Source organism: Lytechinus pictus, chromosome 15, assembly GCF_037042905.1.
Source record: "Lytechinus pictus isolate F3 Inbred chromosome 15, Lp3.0, whole genome shotgun sequence".
Classification (NCBI taxonomy): domain Eukaryota; kingdom Metazoa; phylum Echinodermata; class Echinoidea; order Temnopleuroida; family Toxopneustidae; genus Lytechinus; species Lytechinus pictus.
Window position 1 is genome coordinate 8562508 of NC_087259.1, and position 23852 is coordinate 8586359.

Sequence of the window (23852 nt, forward strand, 5' to 3'; positions counted from 1 at the left end):
TTTTGACCTTGGTCATGTGAACTGAAACTCGTGAAAGATGATCAGTGATACTTGATTACTCTTATTCCAATATCCACGGACTAGGTCCAAATTTAAGATATCTTCTCAATACCTTTTATTCACTTTTAAATTCCTTATGAGCTCTGATCACTCAACAGTTGGTGCCTAATTAGTCACAGTATTATCATAGTTATTACTATTATCTGAAATTAAATGCTAAAAGCAAATGTGCAAAAATTAAATCAAAATAGTCTCAATGTAACATTACACAAAATATCCAATCAGTTTGTGGTCATAATCATCAGTTTGTTTGTTTACATATTTTTTATTAAACATTTTGAGGACTTAATTGAAGTTGAGTTTTAATTGAATCATAAATACCTGATGGTTTATCGTCTGTGATATTACAGAAGGCGAGCCTGTCGGACTCGATGGTGACGGCTTTCTGTTTGCCCCAGAACTTGGCCGGCGTGTTCCTCGGTTGGGCTACTGGGTCAATTTCAATCTTCTCCCCTGAAATGCCTGTAGAGGGCAGCAAACAGAATTACACTGACAAATTTAATAATAATAATAATAATGATGATAATATGCAACATTTATATAGCACTTAATACAATCTTTCTAAGGGCTGCATACTACATGTATTACCCTGGCTTTAACACACCTACTCTTATCGGGCACTCAAGCATTCAAGGAATTCCTTTCTACCTGGTACCCATTTACTACACCTGGGTGGAGAGTGGCAAATGAACCAAAGGATGCCATAGTAGGATTTGACATTTCATTTTATTTCACCTTGATGTGTAAAGGCAAAAAAAGGTTAAAATTCAAACACTATACAATAAAATTGATAAAGTGCGAGTTCCCCTAGGTAGCTGAGGGTGTATATGCACAGGACCAAACATAGAATAACAACAAATGAAGACGAATTACATAAAATGAGAAATAATTCAATTAAACAGGGAGAAAATGGCTAGTATAACTTGTACAATAGGTTTACACCATGTTTATTCAATGTTTTCATGAAAGGGCAAAGTGTTATTTTCATGTCAAAGTACTATACTATTTTATTGCAATTTTGAAAGTAAAAGTTAAACATGGAGATTTCTGTAGTTGGAAAGTTTGCGGTTTTCAATTCTGAAAGTAAAAGTTAACAGACATATCTGTAAATGGAAATTTTGCGGTTTTCAAATTATATCAAAGCAATTAACTCATTTTTCAAAACATAATTGCAGTACACAGGGATACAAGTACCTGTATAACTTAGGACCGCATGCAAGATGAATATTTGACCTTGATTTTATTCACCAAAAAGGACAAATTGATCTTAAATATAAATGCAAGTTGTGGTAGTGATTTTGAAATAAGTTTGTACAGAATCCAATCAAATGAATGAATAAAAAATATGTTCCAAAAAAATCTGGGGAAAATTGTGTCATTGCTGATACAATAAGCATGTCAATGTCAGGTCTCTTTCCCAAAAATATAGATACACTGTCCCACATGTGTTTATATATGTTGGTGATCTTCAGTGTGGTTGGTTTTTTTCAGCTAATATTTCATGATATCCCAAAGTTCAGTTTATGAAACTGTACCAGAGTTAGATCTAGGATGAAATAGAGATAAGTAATCTTGGTTTTTACTGTATTACTTAAGATTCAACTATCTTTAAGCTAAACACATTCCTAAAAGCATTACCATTAATTCCTGTTTAGGGATTGTTGATCACTCTCTAAAGGGTACTGAGTTTGGGTAAATGTCAGTCATATTCAACTGACAAGTCGAGATTAAAATGATGCTTCAAAACTTGACAACAAAATCATAAGGAAATTTAAAGTAAGAAATGTTCTACAGACCTATAACAAAACAAAAGATATATTCAATGTGAGAAGATTATCTACAGAACATTCAAATTTGGCTGACATATGAATATAAATCAAATTTACAGAAATTCAATACTTTATGTAGAAGAAAAATAAAGTAAGTAAAACAAAACTCAGGAGAAAAGAGAGTTTAAAATCAATAAAAGGAGCTCAGGAAACACATACTGACAATGTCTGTCATAAAACTGAAAGTACAGATAAATATCAAATTACTGTATTTGACAAAGACAAATATTGAGAGAAAAAAAATGGAACTAAACATATGGAGCTTGGGATAGTGATAAAGGGGATTTTCAAAAAGTACAGATGGAAATCAAAATAAAACGTTTTGACGACAAAGGAAGATGAACAAAATTTGATGTCAGCCACCTACAGTGAAGCGCAAAGATGAGGAAAATGGGTGTGACATCGGGTAAACGTGACCATCCCGCGCTCCTGAAACGTTGAACTAATTTTAAGAATCCGTACCAGACCATGCCAGGCATCTGGTTTTGTGCGCAGCTCTTGAATTTAAAGGCCCGTATTCTGAAATCGGGTTTAGCTTAAACTCAGGTTTAAAGTTGTGGTTTAAGTATGGCGAGCCAATAGTTACATAAATCACTAGCAGTAGAGATATCATACTTCAGCTCATTTGGGTCTCAAATCATTCATAATTGTCTAGGAAGTATAAAAAGATTATTGGCTTCACCATCGATGAATCAGGAAAGAGCACAGTAAACATAAGAAACATACAACTTAATAACAAAGTTGATACTTTTGGCTTCCCATACTTAAACCACAACTTTAAACCTGAGTTTAAGTTAAACTCGACTTCAGAATACGGGCCAAAGTGTTTATAGTCAAACCTTCTTGTGGGCATTATGGTCTAGTGGTTAAGACTCTCGTGTTTCAATCTGAGGGACGTGGGTTCAATTCCCAGCCATGGCTCGTTTTCCTTCAGCAAGACATTTACCCACATCGTGCTGCACTCAACCCAGGTAAGGTAAATGGGTACCGGCAGGAAGTGATTCCTCAAAAAGCTGTGAGCTCCAGAATCAGTAGACTAGCTTTAATAGCCTGGCTAATATACGAGTGCCTTAAGCACCAAACAAGATGGATACATGCATTATACAAATCCTATATTATTACCTTTTTTTTATAATGACAAGCCACATGAACACTGATTACGACACGGTAGTGCGCGTCCCTTGGGCGTGATCTGGCAAATGCAGTGATGTGTCGTAAACTGCACACAAGTGAGAATTTAAGTACAATTTCAGTCGCACTAATATGTTTGTGAAACAAACCCTAGACCTTTAAGAATAAAACACAACTTCAGATGGATTGGAGGCAGATAATTTGATGTCTACTCAGATATCAGGGAGCAAATTTATCTTCGGGATGACAGTAAAAGAGAAGGAAAAGTACAGACTTGTAGCAGTTCATTTCCCAACTGTTTGAAGCGTTGTCACCTTGCGAGAGAGAGAGAAATCGAAACTAATTTCACTGTCAACAGAGGCTGTTGACTTTCTGTATCGGAGTGACATTAGATGATATAGAGAGAGACATTTAATCCTTTCCATACACAGAGCAAACCATCCTGTCTACCATCTGAGAAGTCTATTCAAAATATTAGTAAAATCTTTAAAGTCTGTTCTCATGAACAAAACAAATATTGTCATCATTAGAAGGTTTGATACTGTCAATTGCATACTTGCATTTCAAGACTAAGGGGCCCCTTTCACAAGCTCTGCTTCTATGGGATCCCAAACCTATCATGTCTTATTATTTTGTCAAACCATGTAATATATATCTCTTGTTTGATTGGTTTAAATGAACTTGACTTTATAGAATTTCAAACAATGTCCAAGTTCCATGTTCATATCCATTCATATGAAATTACCCAAAAAAATCATACAGTGCTTGACCTTGGTTTACATTTTTAGAAGCAAGTTTCATAACGATGAATTCTCAACAACATTCCTTGTTAATTCCATTATATGTCTAAAGAAAAATATACCATTTGTAGTCAACATTAACCGAAATTCATATTTCATGAATCTTCTGAATGTCATCAAAGTGTATGTAAAATAAACGATTTCTCTCATTCAAATAATCAGGTTTATAAAAGACTTGGCAAAGTGGACAAGCAAAGTTAACTAGAATTGATCCAGAGAGAGAGAGAAAGAGGGAGAGAGATCATAAGGTACATAAAGATCAGTTTAAACATAATTGAACCATTCAGTGATCAACCCTCTAAACACTTCCCCTCTGACAGGTGATCAACTCTCAAAGAGTGTTCGGATGGATCGAATGTCCACAGGAAGGCGCAAGACCAATTCTGGGTTAACATTAGCTTTCTTTAATTGCTTTTAACATTTGTCGGTCTGGCTTCAATCTTGCAAAGGGATGCTTGCAAAATGAACTGTCAACTGATAAAGTCGCAATCCTGGACAAATTCAAGCTTTCTGACTGCACATGAAACTATGCACATGTAACTGTCAAAGAAATGGTATTATAAATAGAATATCAAGACCAAACAAAATAGAATCAAATTACGTATTTCTGTCTGCATTTGTCAGCTTGAGAAAAGTTATGTCAGGAAGTCTGGTAATTGAAATTCATGAGATAGAAGTGCAACTCACATATTTTTTACCCTATTTTTCAGCTTGGAGTATGTTAATTGTTGTTGAAACTGACATTTTGAAATGTGTGGAATTAAATATAAACCCTTTCATTAATCCAGCCTTTAAAGTCTGGATTATAATAAAAATTGTATTCATGACATATTCATCACTATCTTTTACCAATGCAGTAAGGAAATGGCACAGACTATTACCCTGGTAAAGTGATAAAGAGTGCTAAAATTGAATGTTCAATTTGATTGTATGCAGACAGTGCACAATGCAGTGCCAGTGTGCGGGAAATAAAAGACCTTAGAAAGCCGAGCCCACATTATTTGTTAATTCCATTCATCAATTTTATGATGTAGGATTTTAAGGAAGGAGGTATTGTAGTTTTTATGAATGTAATATCAGCTTTAAAAATTCTCTTTTTTTCTATATTAAGAACAAAATCTTTTATTTTAATTTACCTTTATTATTATAATTAACATTATTAATATTATACCTATTGTTATTATCACTTAATATTACTATTATCATATTATTATTATCATCATCATAACTTAATATTACTATTGTTATCATCATTATGAATATTATTATTACACTCGTAAAGATAGCCTTAACTCCCTCAAATTTGTTCAATTAGTCGGTATCAAAGTTTGCTCCAAACCATCTTGAGACACTCCTCTCTGCTTCCCTCTTTCTGTTACTATGACAAATGTAGGGGTTCTGTTATGAGGAACAGAGGGGACCTTGGGGTGCACCACTGCCCCCCTCGATCTCCCGGGAAGGCACAAGAAGCAATCCTAATAGGGTGGGTTTGGCCAGTATTGATTCAATTTCCTATTTTTCTAACTTTTGACACAATTATGTGACATGATGTAGGAATAAAAGGGGATTAACTTGACTAATATGTGACTAATTCCCTTCTTTTTCCCCTTTTTGGGGACAATGTGGCTCCGCATCTGGAAAGTGTTTCAAGGTTGTTCACGCTGAGGAGCAAGTTCACTGCAAGCACAAAAAATGCATTCCCACTGGAAAATGTTGCTTGGATTTCTGGCATGGAGATGGCGTTAACTCGGGGGTTTATGATGCTTTCATGAAATGGACCCCTGATGCTTCGTATTCTGCACAAACACCATATCAAGAAATATTTACTTTGAAATATTGAAGGCTTAAAAGCCATCACACACCTTTCAGTTGGTCCGCAACCCGATTAAAGATAAAAGAGTAGTATAATTCAATGCCAATATTGAGTCGTGGAACTTCTTACTGTGTACAGTTCTACATCATCATACAAATACTTATAAATGTTGAAGTCTGTGACTATACTACCATCCTTTGCAGAACAAAATCAAAGTGAACATCTCATTGTGATGATGTCATAGAATTTGTACGATTGGCTACGATTTCAAACCAATTTGACCTTTACTCCAAAATAAAAGCTTGCAATAATCCAAAATTGTTACATTAGTATACATGTACTTACAGTTCGTTTGAACCTCAAATAAAAGATACTTTTCATTCCCATTCTCAGAAAATAAAGCAAAATGCAATTTCTTCCAAAATCGGTTAATGGTCGTAAAGGGTACACACCTAATTGGATCTCTGTTGCAGGCCTCAGCTTGTGCAGCATGCTGACTCGGAACGATCTGTACTGGGTGCTCAACACGAGAGGAGGCTCTCTTTCGCCAGAGTACGGTCGCGTTCTGTCCGCCTTGTTGAGGTAGTCTCGTCTACCTGTGCATCACAAAGCGAACATACAGGGCGTCAACACTTTGAAGCATAAATGTGACCAAACAAACAGAACAGAATGGCTGTACACAATACCCCAGGCCAATAAATTAAGGCGAGAATATTGAGATATCCTGCTTCGTACTACTGTTTTCATAACTATACTAGATTGATTTAGGTTTGGAAAGTACATTATCATGTCAAAGTTTTGATATACTGTAGAAGCTGTTATTTTCGCGTACAGAATTTTTCGCGAATCCCAGGGGTCCCGACATTTGCGGGTTGTTAAATTCGCGATCGGAAGATGTAGACAACATTTCCACAGCATTTAAAAGAAGCAAAACTAGTGCTAATCACGTGCAAATCACTTCTCCTCAAAGTTTCCATGCTGATGTGTCTTTTATACATAAATATGTCCCTGTAAAAACAGTTACAAACTGTGGAAAAAGGTGGTTTAAATTTCAATTTTTTTACCTTTAGATCTGAAAATTCATCATGCCAAAGTTTGATCTGTAATTTATAGGGTTAAGCAATCTTTAGAATTTGTGTTTTGTTCTATTAATTTTTCAAAAAGTTGGTAAAAGTGCAAAAATGTGGAATTTTGTGAACAGAATCTTCACCTCTAAAAGCTCTGGTCATGTGACTTATGAATATTAATGAGTATGCAAATAGCTGCCAATACGTGTGTAATATAGTCAATCAGATGACAAAAATATCAAATTATTTCATGGAAAATACATTTTAATATTACAATGAGTGTATAGATATTGATAAAATAATGTTAGAAAATACTTTAGGCTCTGATTTTGTTTGAGAAATTAAAAAAAGTGAAATTCTAGCTAACTTTTTGAATCACTAACTGTACTTTCTAAGCCTTATTTTTTGTACATATAGAGGTGCATATCTCCATTTTCTTAGAATACAGTATGTTTTCAATAGCAAAACTTTGCTGTTGGGGACATTGGCACTGACTAACAATTGTGTCAATATTTTCGCGTGTTGTTAAATTCGCGGCCGATCGGCAATTCGCGAAATCCGCGAAAATTACAGCTTATACAGTATAGATCTAGATAAGGAAAACGGGCCTAACGTAGTTGATAATTCATAGTCTTTGGTGACACTGTATTTCTTTGTTTATTGGTCGACCAATCTTCAACGACAATCGAGGATGGTCACAGGTAAAAAAAAAAACCAGCTAAAGCGAAAATAGAGGACGTCAACACTTTGATGCATAAATGTACCCAAACAAACAGAACAGAATGGCTGTGCACAGGCACCGGGTGGGTGTTTCATAAAGCTGTTCGTAAAGTTACGCACAACTTTACACAAGACTGGAACATGTTCTCATGTCTTCAATCAACTATACAGGGATATCATTAACTAATTTAGGCCATTGGTTGGTTTTGATTCAGTTTCATTTGTGAGAGTGTACTAGCATTTTTCTTACTGTGTTCTCTGACCATGATGAAATCCATGGTGTCTGTTTCACAGAGTTTCAGGTCCAGGTCTAGGGGAACCCCGGGTGCAGAAGTCTTCTCCAGCAAATAATGAGGTCCTAGATTCAGTATAAAGTAAAAAGAAAAATATGTTTACAAAATAACTGCAGTAATTAAAGAGCAGGTTTTGTCACCGAAATATTTAAATTGGCAACATATTGAGAAATCAAAAATCAAAGCATAGAGGTGTCTTCTCCAGCAAATACATGTACTAATGTCCTAGATTCAGTTTAAAAAAATTAAACTGCAGTAGGTTTTTGTCAGTGAAATATTTGATTTGGCAACAGATTTAGAAATAACAAATCAAAACTTTTTCAGATGTCTTCTCCAGCCGATACTGCAGGTCCTAGTTTAATTATCATAGAAATTAAGAAAAATAAATGTTGACATAATAAATTCGAAGAGAGATTCGACAATAACTGGCAAAAAAAAGAATTAAATCATTTTTTAATCAAAATATTCTTAAGATGTCTTTTACAGTGGATAATGAGGTCCTAGATTTAGTGGGGTTTTTTTTATGTTGAAAAATTAATGCATAAGGGGAAGAGTTGGACAGTAAATTTGCAACATATTACAAAAACAAAATCATTTTTTAATCAAAACATTCTTTAGATGTCTTTTTTTAATATAAAACCTTTACTTGATATTGTATCATCTTAAGTATCAACTCTTTCATAACTGAACAATGCCTCAAATAACAGACATGTTTGAACTTAAATGCAGCCTTTTTCTTCACCAGGGTAAGGAGCGGCAGACTTACCCGCCGTTGGAATAATGCCCTTTCTTTTCCTGAGAGCTTTGGTTAAGATCTGTCTCAGGGTGATCTGGGTTGAATCTACAGCAAGCCTTGATTCACCATCCGATGATTTACTGTGGGAAAAATGTTTAGGGAATATTGGATGAGTCGAAGATGAATCCAATATTGTTCTTCAGCGAGTACCAATATTTCTACGTATCCCACAAAAATTGGTCATCCAATATCATTTTTATTATTTAGATACCCCAACAAAGCTAAACATAAATTAATAAAGCAAAAAAAAATTGTTTTACCCAGCATTTTATGACATATCCTGGAAATCATGAGCATGGCGACTGAGTATTGACATTTAAAAAAAAAGAAATATGTGTAAAGTTGCGCTAGCGTATATAGTGCAAGCGCATTTGAATTTAATAAATTGAAGCAATCTCGCTCCTTTGCCACACCTGGCAACTAACACGCAATGCAATTTCTTTGTGACATAACAATAGCTTCATGCGCACAATCATTTATTAACCAATGATAATCATGTAGGCAGGGCAAAATATTCACTTCATCCTATATTTTCCATATTGGATGGTTTTCATAGGCATGCACGTTTTAAATTAGTTTTGATATTTTGTCTCTTTGAAACAACCTCGCAAGACGTCAAAAAATATCTGCGCCTCTAAAACCCTACCTCTAAATAATAATATTGATTATTAATGTCTTTGTATTAACAACAATAACAATAGGCATTTATAGGGTGCTATCCATCTAGAAATATTCTATTCCAGGGTGCAAAAGAAAAAAGAATAACAGTTTGGATGAGTGTTTCAGTGTTAAGAACTAATACTGTTAGAAAAAATAAGACTTCAGTTTAGATTTGAAAGTCGTTGATGATAATATAATTCTTAAATTTTGTAGTTAATTATTCTAAAGGTGCTGCGGCAAAGAAAGCTCGCTCACCATAGGCTACTCGTGTTTGGGGGGGAGGTCTCTAGAAGAAGCTGGTTTGATGATATCAGGCTATGAGCTGGTGTATGTAAAGGTATGACAAGTTCTAGTAAATATTTTGGTGCCATACCATTTAAAGCGAAAAAAATATTTTAAAATTCTATGCGCTTAGATCCGCAACCAATGTAACTTTTTAAGATCTGGAGAAATGTGTTGATATATTTTAATAGATGTTCCATGTACATGTACCATAACTTTTTAGACAAAATAGAAATCACTATTATATAAAATGATGACAAATTATGGAGGTTCATCATACACTGAGCCTGAGAGCACCCGCACGCAGACCATGCGGGTGGCGGGGGGGGGGCATTTATCCTTATTACCAGGTCCCTCCTCCGATTAATACTTGCTTAAAAGCATGTATGCTTTCTTATAGCAATCAGGTACAAAATTACCACCACCAAACTTTAAATCTCAAAAGATTTAGATTTCAATTTAAATCCAAAAGGTTTTCTTTGACTGGTCACTATTCACAGCCATGGCAGTACTCAGAAAAATTTTCCGAAGGGATGCGTAAAAGATTCCGAAAGGGAGAAAGTGAAGCGACCGAGCTTGTAATTTGGGCACTTTTGCATTTTTGGCACATGTTTGGTTAATTATGTGAAAATTTCCATGGCAAACGGCCATGTTCACAGCCGATCTGGAATTATTTTAAATCTTTGATATTTAGAGTGCACACATACAGGTACATTAATATTGATTTCTCGATAGAGAAGAGATGACTTCCATAAGTACAATTTAGATGATAATACTTGTACTTTGTTTTTAAACAGTATCCAGTGATTTGACACCAAAAGAGTGCACTAGATAATGTTCATTCTTCACGAGTTCAAAATCCTCCAACAAAGATTGATAAAGCACACTTCGCTGGCCAGGTTTCCTTCTCAAAATAAACCCCTCCTGCTGAGAATATCACATTAGCGAAATGATGACACATTAATTACTCGGCAGATATCAATTGTATCGTCTACCGATCCATCACACCAGAGTACTCTCCGAGTTCCACAAATTAAATATAGATTAAAAGCCTGAATTGGTATGTAGGTTGAAAATTATCATTTTTGATCATTTCTCATGCCGAGAAATTTGAAAGGAGAAAATGAGAATTACTAATATCCATTCCTTGCTTTATCATTATGCCAGTGATGCATGCGTCTTTACAACTTATCTTTTCTTGTGAAATGTTTTCTGAGAGCAAAGAGGATAGCATGAAGTTAAGCCAAGCAGATGAAATATTGTTTCAAATCCTGACTGTAATGTTAGGATATAAAATGACAAAAGGCACATGGGATTTGATTCATCTCCTTCTAATTCTTCTTCTCCCTCTTCCTCCTCTTCCTCCTTCTTTCTCCTTCTCCTCCTTCTCCTCCTCCTCCTCCTCCTTCTTCTCATTCTCCTCCTTCTTCTCCTTCTCCTCCTTCTCCTTCTCCTCCTCCTCCTCCTCCTCCTCCTTCTTCTTCTTCTTCTTCTTCCTCTTCTTCTTCTTCCTCTTCTTCTTCTTCTTCTTCTTCTTCTTGTTCTTCTTCTCCTCCTTCTCCTCCTCTCCCTTTTCCTTTCATTTTTTTCTTATTTTGGCACAAGTCAACTTTAGATAACCCTTTTTTCTATGGGCAGTAATAGAATATTATAATGAGTGTTTTCCTTTCAAATATTTTAAGTGCATGTCTCTTTTTGTATATCAATTAATTTTAATTTGTTAAAAAGATTATGGAAAATGAAATGCAATGGAAAATTGAAGTGATCCACTTTTTTCTCGTTAAAAAAGGACTATTGGTGTATATCGTTTACTTTCTCACAAAGAACGCAACAAAGATAATACATAGATTGCAAAATTCTCCCTTTGATCTTTATTCAAACTCTGCAAAGTACATGTTTGATTGAAAAAAATATCTATGATTAATGGAGACATTTCCCCACCGCAAATCTAGAAATGCAAGCACACATGAAAGGAATACCCCGGGCTCCATGGCCCTATTTCTTATAAAGTCACATCAAATATTTTTAAGATGGTTGATGTGGAGGGGAGGGGTGGGGAGGGTAAAGCGAAAGAAAATGTGAAGCCCCGCTGGGATTGTTTTGCCCGGAGGAGGGAGGGGGGAAGTAAAGTTTTAATATTCATGGGCACATTGGGTGGTGGAATCTGCCCCCAGCCTATAGGGGTCAAAACCATTAGTGATGAATATCTGCTCTCTCTCAGTCCCATATCATACTAATCAATGTCAGTATATACCTAGTGGCTAGCTCAGACTCCAAGCCCATGCTACTAGAAAAATGTTTAAAGCTGCACTTCACTCAAATCCCTCCCTCTGTACTATGTTTAATCAACGATTTTGTTCCATTGATATTTGACATGTATCATCTAGACAAACTAAGCGATCGATTGTATTAATTGTGTATATGATTAATCATTCAATTTTATGCAATGGGGTCCCAAGGTTCAAAGACAAACACATCAGGGCCCCATTTCATAAAAAAGTTGATATGATAGTAACCCTTGTTTATTGGCTCAGTTGGTAGAGCATCCGTCTCAAAGCCGGGAGGTCGGGGGTTCAAACCCTGGTTGTGTCAGACCAAAAGACGTTAAAAGATGGGAGTTGCTGCTACCCTGTTTGGCGTTCAACGATTAAAGGGATAGAGCATCGTCAATCTGGCGCTGCACAGAGGCTGCCGGGCCCACGATCAATTGGGCAAATCAAATTTTCAGAGTATTTCAGTTCATGTTCATTTCGAACAATAAAATATGGATTTTCATCATTTTTTTTTCATCTTGCTGGAATGTCAACTACCATGACAACAGTGAAAATTCTGCTTCCTGATTGGCTCTTCAAATGAAAGTTGACATTCCAGCAAGAGTTGCTATTTTTGCAACTTTTCATGAAATGGGGCCCAGAAATTCTAATTCTAATGACAACCTTTTAGCATTACAGTCAAACCTGTATATATATGACCACCCGAGGGCGACAAGAAAGTTGTCTCTAAGTGGTCTTAAAAGACAGGTTTCTGTAAAACATGTTTCAATGGGAAAAAAATAATCATATAAAATAAAAGTTGTGGTCTTTATGGGCAAGCGGCTTTTCTAGACAGGTAGTCATGAAAGCAGGTATAACTGTATTTCAATGTGAAATTAATAAATACAAAACGGGCCTCACAGGTTGGGCAAGAATCAAATGTATAAAAGGGGACAAAACTAGATAAATAGATGTTTTTCTTATATATGCGCTCTCTGTATCTCTCTCTCTCATTCTATGTCTCTTCCTCTCTCTTTCAAACATACTGGTACATAGGTCAATCCAACATATCCTTTAAAAGCTGTTTCTCTATCTCTCTCCCCCACTCACACGCTCTGTCTGTCTCTCTCTCATCTAAATACCTACGCTCGTTTCCAACGTATCAAATCACCTTCTCTCTCACACATTAAGCTTTCAAAGTCAAATAACCCCTATTCCTGCTTTAATTACTGAGATATGACCACTCACCAAAGAGAATAAGAGCATTCACGTCTCCTCGCTCTTACAACCCATCCCCCCAACTTGATCGCCCGCCCGCACGTCAAAGTCTCTTACTCCCAAGCCCGCCCTACCTGACGCATGGTGTGACATATTATTCGGCAATTACGAACTTCCTAATTGCGCCAAGCTTCACTTCTAATTTAGCCCCGGCTGACATATTTACAAGGTTTAAGTGCTCGGGTGGTGTTCAATCTTGTGTGGTGGCGCATTTTCTGCTTGGATCGCAACGTCGATCCTTCTCCCACGTGAGGCCGATACCCCTGATGCATAGTAAAGGTATTCCTCTGCCCCCCATTAAAATTTTGCATCTGTATAAAAAGGCTGACAGTGGTGTAATATAGCGAGTTTCAAATCTGCATTTGCTCTACATGAATTAACTGTTCAAAGTTGGTTCTTTTTATTTTATTTTTTCCTTTTTGTATCTTGACTGATTTTTCTTTCTATTGGAACCCCCGTTGGTATTCTCAGTATTCTCCTTTTATCTTCTCTCTCTCTCTCTCTCTTACTCTGCATTGTTTCACTCCTTGGATGTACACAAACTCTCTATCCCTCTCTCTCTCACTTCTTTATCTTTCCCTCCTCCTTTCACTGATGTACCCATTAATGTAATTATCTCTTTCTCTCCCTCTCTTCTTTCAAATTGAAAGTATTGAATATGTATCTCGCTTTGTCTTTCCCTTCCTCCCTCTACTCTCTCTCTTTCCCTCCTCTTTCTTTCTTTCTTCCTTCCTTCCTTCTTTCCTTCTTTCTTCCTTCCTTCCTTTCCTTCTTTCTTTCCTTCTTTCCTTCTTTCTTTCTTTCTTTTTTTTCTCTCTCTCCATTGTTGCATCCCTCTTTCTCATTGCAGAAGACATGAAGACATTGAGAACTGTTTTACCAAAATAATGCAAATCTTTAAAATGTCATAACTTTGTTAATCCTTCTCCGATTTTGATCAAACTTTCAGTGTTTTGTCTGATTTTTCTTTATCTGCTCAAATCATATTATTTTCAGCCTGGAGTACCCTTTTGACTGGATATCAAACAGAATGGTAGTTTGCCTAAGATGAATATTTATAGACAAAGTGATAACTTGCCAATTCAGATATTAGTCAAAATGGATACCACTATGATGCGTACAACATAAAAGGTAAAAACAGAAAAGAGTAACATACAAAATGATGACATACAAATCAAACTTGAAAGAAACCGATGATAGGCTAAGAGGTGTTGAACCAAGTGGGGGATTAGATGAAATCGTTATAGCCTAGATGTGAATTAGACAACACAAAATAATCAAAGATATAAAGATACAAAATAACTAAAAATAGCAGTAGAGGAGTAGGACAATTAGAAACAATAAACATTGCTTTTACTCACATTGTGACGATGATGTTGTCGCTGCCACCCGTCTTTCCGTCGTCTTCTGGGGCGTCTTTCTCGACGAGCGCCAGGGTGTTAAAGCCAAACTTGGAGATCACCTCCCTGCTGTCCAGGGCCGGGAAATCCATGTCCACCTCGCCGTCTTCCTCCGCTATCATCAGGCAGTAACTCTCTACGTTCTCTCTATCATGAGGGTATTAAGAGAAGAACAACAAAACATTTTCAAAAAATATTTTGATGACTAAAGGCCACCGTACACCTGGTCTATGATCTGATTTTGGAGCAAAACGCATTTTGCTCATTTTCTGACAATGTGAATGAAAAGTATCTTTTTATTTGAGGTTAAAAGTAACTGAAAGAATACTATGTAATATTACAATTTGGACGATTGCAAGCTTTTATTTTGGAGTAAAGGCCAAATTAGTTTCAAATCGTAGTCAATCGTACAATTGCTATGACGTCATTACGATTAGATATTAAATTCACTTTTATTCTAAGAAGGGTGATAGCATAGTCACAGATTTGAACATAGGTATTCGTTCTATGATTTCGAGCATAACACAGAAAGATATTCCATATCTCAATATTAGCATCAAATTCTACAAGGTTTTATTTAAAATCGGGTCGCAGACCAATGGTAAGGTGTGTGGTGGCCTTAAAATGCCTGTGACAACCAATTAAAATTACATCTTTAGTAAAAGAGATCAAATGAAAGAGAGAGAGAGAGAGATGCTGTATAAATGTTGAGTGGGCCAGGCATGGCATGAGGGCAAAAGTTATAAAATGCTGCAAGCAAGGAAAAAAATTTAAATCCTTAATACTTCACAAATGAAACCCCCTAAATTTGTGATAGATTTAGTCATAATATTTTTCAAATTATTGTCATATTTTCACCCCTTTTCCTTTTCTTACTTTTTCTCTTCGTTTGATCATTTTTTTTTTTGGGGGGGGGGTCTTTGCCCCCCAAGCCCATCCCATCTGTCTGCCAGTGGTAGAAGAAAAGGGAAACAAAAGGAGGGAGAGAGAGAGAGAGAGATCAGAAAGGTACAATATATTGAGTGTGGAAGCATGTTTCATGCTTTTATCACACTAAATATGGTTTAATACAAACTTTAGTTGGTTTGAATGGATTTTAACTATGAAGAGCCAAAGGAGCCATTTAAATTAGATTTATGAATTTGGACTATGGAAAGCCAAGAATGCCATCTTCTTCTTCTGTTGATTTGAGTGGCCATTAGTCATATTTGAATATTGTCACCATTGACTTTATCTCAAATATCTCACTTTTCCTCACAACATTTTTAACCAATATCATATATTTTTATCTCTCGTATCCTTTCAATGTGAAAAAGCGAATGATTTCACAATGAAGTTTATAATCATTTATGCTTTGTGTCTAAATTGGCATTTAAAATCTCACCCAAAACAGAAACACTACCTTCATCCCAGTAGCAAACTAGTTGCACTTGCCCTGCCCTTTCAAGATGCAACCATACCAGTCAGCACGGAACATTGTGCCGATTTTGATAATGAAGACATTGTGCCATGATTTACTGAAGACAAACTATGGAAAGCTAACACTACAATTTCCTCAAAGTACCTGGTTGCTAGCATATACATGTATATGATAACAGAGATCATTTCACAATGGTGACCCATAATAAATATTTGAAAGTTTAAAAGTTTCATAAGCTCCTTGATGGGTATCATCTACCGGTAATTTCCTTGATTTGATTTGATCCCTCTAATTGATATCATTCAACTCCATTCATGGGTGCTTTTTTAAAGGAAAACACAAAATAATTTTGAAAATCACATTCCGAACAAAACAAAATTATGCTAAAAAATGAAGACAAAAAGCACAGTATGCAGGCCCTCCAGTGAAATTTTCCAAAGTGCAATTAACTGACAAAATGTTGTCACATGAAATTGTACACATGTATAGCTTGGGACTCAGGACCACATGAAAATGGAACAAGGGGATAATACAGTCTGATAGCCAACTTCTGTAAGCAGTTTATAGCGACTCACAGGGGAGTTGCGTGCAAAATGTTCAAAACCGCAGTCAACACCGAGCATCTTCAGTTGTTCCCCGGGAGAACGACTTGATTAGGTGGTCTTCTGCAGTAGAAATGACCTGTGACAACTCGGCGAAAGAAAGAGCTTTGTTGTAGGCGACGGCGACACAGGCAATCTGCGTCGAGCATCGCTGCAACCGCCAAGCAACAATGACAGTTTCACAAGAATGCAACAGGAAGGATGTGATATCTTAGGGTATAGTCCCTCTAGGATTGCTTCAAGAGTTCGCGAGCCCTTGTCCAACCAATAATAGACGTAAATCTGAAAAAATGGTTTGGCTCAGTGCCTGTTTTGTTCTTTTCAGAAGTTTTCTGAACCCTAAGATGAATCGGGTTCATAAAAGAGCAGGCCCATTTCATAAGGAATACTATTGTAGTAACTTCTGTACCATTGTAACAAGGCTTAGCACCTACCAAAGGTCAAGTTTTCTAGGGTCATACTGAGGTTCATTAAATTTACCCAGGGTAGCCACTTCAGTTACTGCTCAACAAGCAGACCCTGCATATAAACATAATGTTATTATTGATAATGATATTTATATGCAACATTTATATAGTGCTGCCACTTAATACAAATAAAGCGCTGCATACTATTACCCCAGCTTTAGCACAGCTACCCTGATCGGATGCTCGAGCATTCAAGGAATTCCTTCCTACTGGTTACCCATTAACTACACCCGGGCAAAGAGTGGCAAATGAAGATAAACGCCTTCCCAAAGGACGCTAGCGCTGCAGTGGGATTTGAGCCCTGGACCTTGTGGTTCAGAGTCAGGAGAATTTTCCACTGAGCCACAACACATCTCCAATCGAAATGCTGAACGCCTCGAAAGAATGCAGAAGGTCCTATTTTTGTAAGTCTTTGTTATGACTCGGCTGGGGATCGAACCCACGACCTTCCATTCATGAGAAAGGTACTCTACCACTGAACCACCAATCCCAGTTGACTTCTGTATATCTTTATACACCAAGTCTCAAATAATTACCCCTAAATCTTCAAAAATATTATATTACGTAGAAGCCTGGTTTGTATCTGAGTTCTGACGCAGCCTAAATTCCATAATACAGGAATTTGACTACATACTTGAAAAAGGAAAACTGTGATTTCACAGATAATGTCACTAAAAATCAATGTAGAATGTCAGTTAAGGGCAATTCCAAGCAAAAGTGGACATTTTCCAAAAATTCATATTGGCTCTATTTCAAATCTGGATCAAAATTTTCTATCAAAATTCATATGGGATTTAATGAATACAAAAGGGGAACATAATTAGCCACTATTTTTTTTAACGCATCTCCTTATAGGAGAATCCAAACCATACAAAAAATTCTATACATGGGACTACATATTGTTTTTTACTTAATTTCAATTTAACACTACAGAAAACTATTGCTTGTTTTGTAAAATTTTCTTTTGGATAATCTGAAGGCCATCATTCTACATCATATCAAAAGAGAATTTTAAAATGTAAGTTCATTTTACGTTGCCTGTGTGAATATTTCAGATGTCACTCCGTAACCGTTACTCCGTAACCGGATATGGGTTTATGTTTTAAGTTGTAATTAATGAAAAAAATACACCAATTTTTTAATGTAATGCAGCATATTAAAGCTAGAACAACATAGAATCCAATCAATAACTCAACATTGTTATAGCCATTTAAATTTCACAGAGTTTGAGCATTATATTTTCTCCTCAAATATGCATGTACATTTTACGTCACTCCGTAACCATGTTTATGAATATTCATATCTCATTAATTCAGTGGATCAAAATAACAAATGTTATCATTTTGAAAAGTGGGTTTCAGCAACTACTGTCAGGTACCATTTCTTTGCAAATAACTATTTAAATATGTGTGATATCTTTGTTTGAATGCTTAAATCCTGTTTCTGAATGTCACTCCGTAACCGTGGAAATGCCCTTGATTCATCTTTACAATGATTTTATAAGATTTCTCCCCTAAGATTTGTGAGAAAATTCATTTCCTTTGTGAATATAAAAGAAATTTTATGACCCGAGAAGAGATATTCTTTAGCAGGAAGCATACATGTACATGTACTACGTCTATAGATACAATATAATTTAGAGGATACTGTTTAGCGTTAAATTTTGAGAGAATGTTCCTTTTTTGTAATCCATATTCCTGCAAATATCTTTATTCTTTCGAAACTGAAATGGATTATACATGTACATCTTAGCGAAAACGAGACATGTCCCTTTCAGTCATTTTCCCATTACATCTTTGCTTCCATAAAAGTTATTCCTCCTCGTATTCTCTTCAAATTCCTCTATTCTCATATTACCCCCATCAATATTTTCTACTTTAACCTTTTCCATGTACCAACAAACAAGATCTCTCGTTGCCATTTCTTCATAAAACCAATAAGTCTACCTCACGTTTCCTCTTACAAAATCTTCCTTTTTTTAGATGATGCAATCCCGTTTATTTTCTTGCTTCCGTTTGGTTGTTGAACTTGAATTTTCCCATGTATCTTATGGAGGGAAGTTACTAATCTGTCTTCCGCTATCTTCTGTTTTTGTTTTATCCTTGGTGCAAAGTCAAACTGATTTGTGCCTCTCTATTTCTTTTTTGTTTTCAGACAGAAGAAGTGTAATACTATTAGGTTGCCTGAAGCTAGCTAGCTCCGGACCCATCACACATATTGAATTTTCCAAGCCGGATTTTCTTTCATCTCAGTGTCTATTGATCAATCATTTCTGGTAGGATGGAATCGAATGTCTCTGGGTATACATACAATGTCGGGACATAGTGGTCACACCCCCAGAAGCAAGATGAGGGGGTAGGGGGGGGTGTATTGCAACCTGGATTCACACTATTGTCTGAAGGTGAGGGACAGATTCTGTCGTTCACATCTCCTACATAAGTATACGATTGACTGTTCACCCCGGCCTACTGGGCTCAGGAATAAACTCTTTTTAAAGCCATGGGGAGAATATGCAAATCAATGATGTGGGGATTATGCGTGACTGAATATACATGTATACATGTGTGGTTCTGAATGACAAACCTTCTTTCTGTCACATTCCATGCAAGTGATAAAAACAGCTGTGCCCTATCAAAATTGCACCCCATGCCACTCTCCCCTCCACATTTTATAATCCGTGTTTGATTCACTGACAAGGTTACCCTGGCTATACAATACAAAATAGATGAATGAATTTTATAAATAAATAAATTACAAGACAACACATCGCTTAAAATGGAAGAGGAGAGACAATTCGCTGCAGCCGTTCAGATGACAACATTGGAGGGGGATACTAAAATGCACAAGGAATTCATGTTGTGTTGGACAATAGTGTGAACACAGCTCTAGACAATGATCCAAAGTCAAGGTTGGGAGGAGACAGTGAAACGGAAAATCAGGGTCACGTCTTACAAAGAGTTGCGATCAATTTGATATGGACAGCCAGCCACATCAACATCTAACACACTTGTTTGTTCAAAATATTTTCTTGAAATGATGTACATTCATGCATTCACTGTTTTCTTGACAAATCAGTATTCTTCTCTTTGTTTTCAATGGACATTGAGCAAATTTCCTGAAGAAAATGTTATGACAAGGATGGATTTCCATATACTTGAGATTGATCGGATCAATCGTAACTCTTTGTAAGACGGGGCCCCAGAGATAGATGGACAAAGATCATTCAAAGGAATCGCATCACCTCAGGGCATCAAGCTATCCACTTCTATTTCGATTCTTCATCCTTTAAACCCGATATTTCTTTTCTACTCCCTTCACCTTCCTCGGTTTTCTCCCCCCCCCCCCTCAAGATTCCTGGGGTGGTATTCTGGAACACTGTCATAACTTTTGTCATAAATTTTGTCATTTCTCTCTGAGATATGACACCGCTATGATTGTCAAAAATCGGTATTCTGAACATTGTCTTTTCCCTGTCATATCTCTCAAAGTTCCCGCCCATCTTCCCGGAAGCAAACCAATCAAAATCATCGTTAGTTCCCAGTGGGAGCCCTTCTAGCCAATAGGAAGGCCCCGTGGCAGGTATATAGGGCGTACCCCCAAAACAGTTGCTGGCATCGCGCAACTACACGTATATTGATGCGCTTAATTACAAAGAGAGACAGGGAGCTTTGAAGGATTTTAGAGAAGTAGAAATAGAAGGAAAACAGAGAAAAAAGGAGGAATTAACATGAAGGGACTAACTAATTGTAGCATGAAAATATAATACTGAAAATTGTCATGGATGATGAGTGAAACTAATACCACAATCTAATCTAAATAATATCGATATATGTTTGACATTCAGTCTGCAGGGTATCGGGATATTTGGTACTAAAAGATATGACAAAAGTTATGACTGCTACCCCCTGTCATAACTTTTGTCATATCTTTTGCTTGTAAAAAAGGTTTACGTGCATTTAAAGCCGCGTATTTTTGGTGCGCGCTAAAGTGAAGAGACTAAATTTATGACAATTTTTGTGACAAAAGTTATGACATCCACCAGAATACCGATTTTGTCATATCTCTGAGAAAAGATAAAATATGGAGAAAAGACAATGTTCAAAATACCGCCCCAGATTTTCTTTAATTCAATTTCAATCTATTGTTAGGTACATGCATATCGCATTTAATTTCTAGCTCTTTTATTTAATAGTGCACAATCCGTTGACTATTATGCATCCATTGACTGCAACTGACTTGCACAAGTTTAGTCTGCTGGGACTGTTACAAAATGCACTTTGATTTTGATGTTTTAATTACAAAACAAGATGGTTCACGAACCACGAGTCTCGCCTGATTTTGCAATCAATAAAATATGCAATATGATCTTTTGACTCCGAAATGGCCTTTGATTTCATCATTCTCAAGAAAACACGTATGGTAATATCCAAAGATCATTTGTACCAAGTGTGAACATAATTGATATAGAAATAAAGAAATGAGAGCAAGCTAACCTTTGACCCCCTAGACGACCTCTGACCTCATGGACACACATGTGTATAATCCCAAGGATCATTTGTACCAAGTGTGAACATAATTGATGTAGAAAAAAAGAAATGAGAAAAAGTTGATCTTTTGACCCCTAGATGACCTCTGACCCCATCGTCCTCATGGACACACATGCGGTATTACCCAAGGATCATTTGTTCCAAGTGTGAACATAATTGATGTAGAAATAAAGAAATTAGCAAGTTGGCCTTTTAACCCCGAGATGACCTCTGACCCCACCGTCCTCATTGATACACATATGGTACTACCCAAGGACCATTTGTACCAAGTGTGAATATAATTGATACAGAAATAAAGAAATGAGAGCAAGTTGACCTTTTGACCCCTAGATGACCTCTGACTCCATCGTCCTCATGGGCACACTTGTGGCATTACCCAAGGATCATTTGTACCAAGTGTAAACAAAATTGATGTGAAAATAAAGAAATAATGGATGTAGGAATAAAGAAGTCGGCGCAAGCTGACCTTTTGACCCGTAGATGACCTCTTACCCCGTCATCATCATGGACACACGTGTGGTATTACCAAAGGATCATTTGTACCAAGTGTAAACAAAACTGATCCAGAAATAAAGAAATGAAAGCAGTTTGAAAAAAAATTGACCTTTGACCTGAACAAAAGACATGTGGTATTACCCCATGATCATTTGTATGAAGTGTGAAGATAATTGATGCAGAACTGAAGAAATGAATGCAAATTTAACAAAACCTTCAAAAAGGATGAACATGACCTCATATCATTTGACCTTTTGACCCAGAGATGACCTTTGACCCAATCATTTCCATAGGCTCACATGTGGTATTACCCAAGGATCATGTGTACCAAGTATGAACATAATTGATGTAGAAATAAAGAAATGGGAGCAAGTTGAACAATAACTTTAACATTTTCGAACGGACTAACAGGAAAAGTGATTACTCTCTGCCAAACTTCGTAGGCAAGACAATTAAAAAGTCAAGTCCACCCCAGAATTTTTTTTATTTGAATGGATAGAGAAAAATCAAACAAAATCAAGAAAGTTATGACATTTTTAAGTTTCTATTATTTTTCAAAAAACAGTTATATGCACAACCCAATGATATAGTAGACCGGCCAAAAGTCAAAAAGTGCTCTAGATAAGGATTCGACGGCAAAATTTGTTAATGCTTGGCATCCCAGCTAAAAGTCTTGCAAAAATACCCAGGAATAGCGTACGGCCGGATGCCAAGCGCAATTTTGCGTGAAAGTGTCATTTTTAGCGTAAAAACTGAAAGAATGTCGAAAATCACGCATTTTGATATTTTGACGGATTATCATGGTATTTTTGATTATCTTTGATATGAAATTATTTTTATTCAGATTTTCAAATTATAAGTCTCATAAATATGCATTTCAAATTTGAATATTACACACACACATATGGCACAGGGAAACATAAAACCGCGATTTCCTCAAAATAAAAGTTTATGAAAACTATCAATAGATTTAAGTTTTTTTTACGCAGCTTAAATTTTTCGATTTAACTGCGTTTATCCATCAAATGTATAGTAAATGTCCTAATGTCACAAATATTAAAAGAATTTTCAAGTAAGATGGGAAATATCTCACTTTATGTTATCCGAAAAGAGACAATGTGCATTATACCAGGTGCGCATTTTGAAAGAAAAATTGAAAATACCGTACATTATGTACATAATTACATGTATAAGTACATACTAAAGCGAGTTTTTAATTACACATTTAAGTGCATTCTAAAGCGAGTTTTTAATTGGATAGCACAATTTGTCAATTCTTTGCACCCCAGCTAAAAGTCTTGCGGAAATACTGAGGAATAACGTACGGGCGGATGCCAAGTGCACTTTTGCGTGAAAGTATCATTTTTTGCGTAAAATTTGAAAGACTGTTGAAAATCACGCATTTTGATATTTTGACGGATTATCATCATATTTTTGATTATCTTTGATATGGAATTATTTTTATTCAGAGTTTTAAATTATAAGTCTACTAAATGTGCATTTCAATTTGGAATATTACACACACATATATGGCAATATGAAATATAAAATCGTGATTTACTATAAATAATAGTTTGTGAAAACTATCAATAGTATAATGTTTGTGTTCCGCATCTCAATTTCGTCAATTTTTGCGCTAACCGAATAAATACATAACAATTGTTGTCATGGCACATATAGTGAAAACAAATGTTGAAATAAGATGTAAGATATATCATTTTATGTTATATATGCGAAAGATAACAATGTACATTTATCGGATGCGCATTTCTGATAAAATACAAACAGTGCACAATATTACATCTACATGTATATTGCACATACTAATATTAATCAGTGCGATCCTCGTCATGATATTATATAGGATTATGTTTACTTTTGTAGAGTTTGGTCTTCTTGCTATTTCCGCGAATTAATTGGTGCTGAACGTAAATCTACCT

The 23852-nt window shown here is 36.0% G+C and overlaps 1 protein-coding gene across 1 annotated transcript in view; it reads right to left on the reverse strand.

Annotated features, from left to right (window-relative positions):
* The window catches only part of LOC129277224 (target of rapamycin complex 2 subunit MAPKAP1-like), a 37286-nt gene that overhangs the window by 8132 nt on the left and 5302 nt on the right, over positions 1-23852 (reverse strand). The window contains exons 2-6 of the mRNA XM_064110317.1: positions 14343-14528; positions 8480-8589; positions 7671-7778; positions 6086-6229; positions 382-522 (exon numbers count right to left, since the gene is read on the reverse strand). Of these exons, the coding sequence (XP_063966387.1) occupies positions 382-522; positions 6086-6229; positions 7671-7778; positions 8480-8589; positions 14343-14528 (689 nt within the window). The remainder of the gene's footprint in view (positions 1-381; positions 523-6085; positions 6230-7670; positions 7779-8479; positions 8590-14342; positions 14529-23852) is intronic.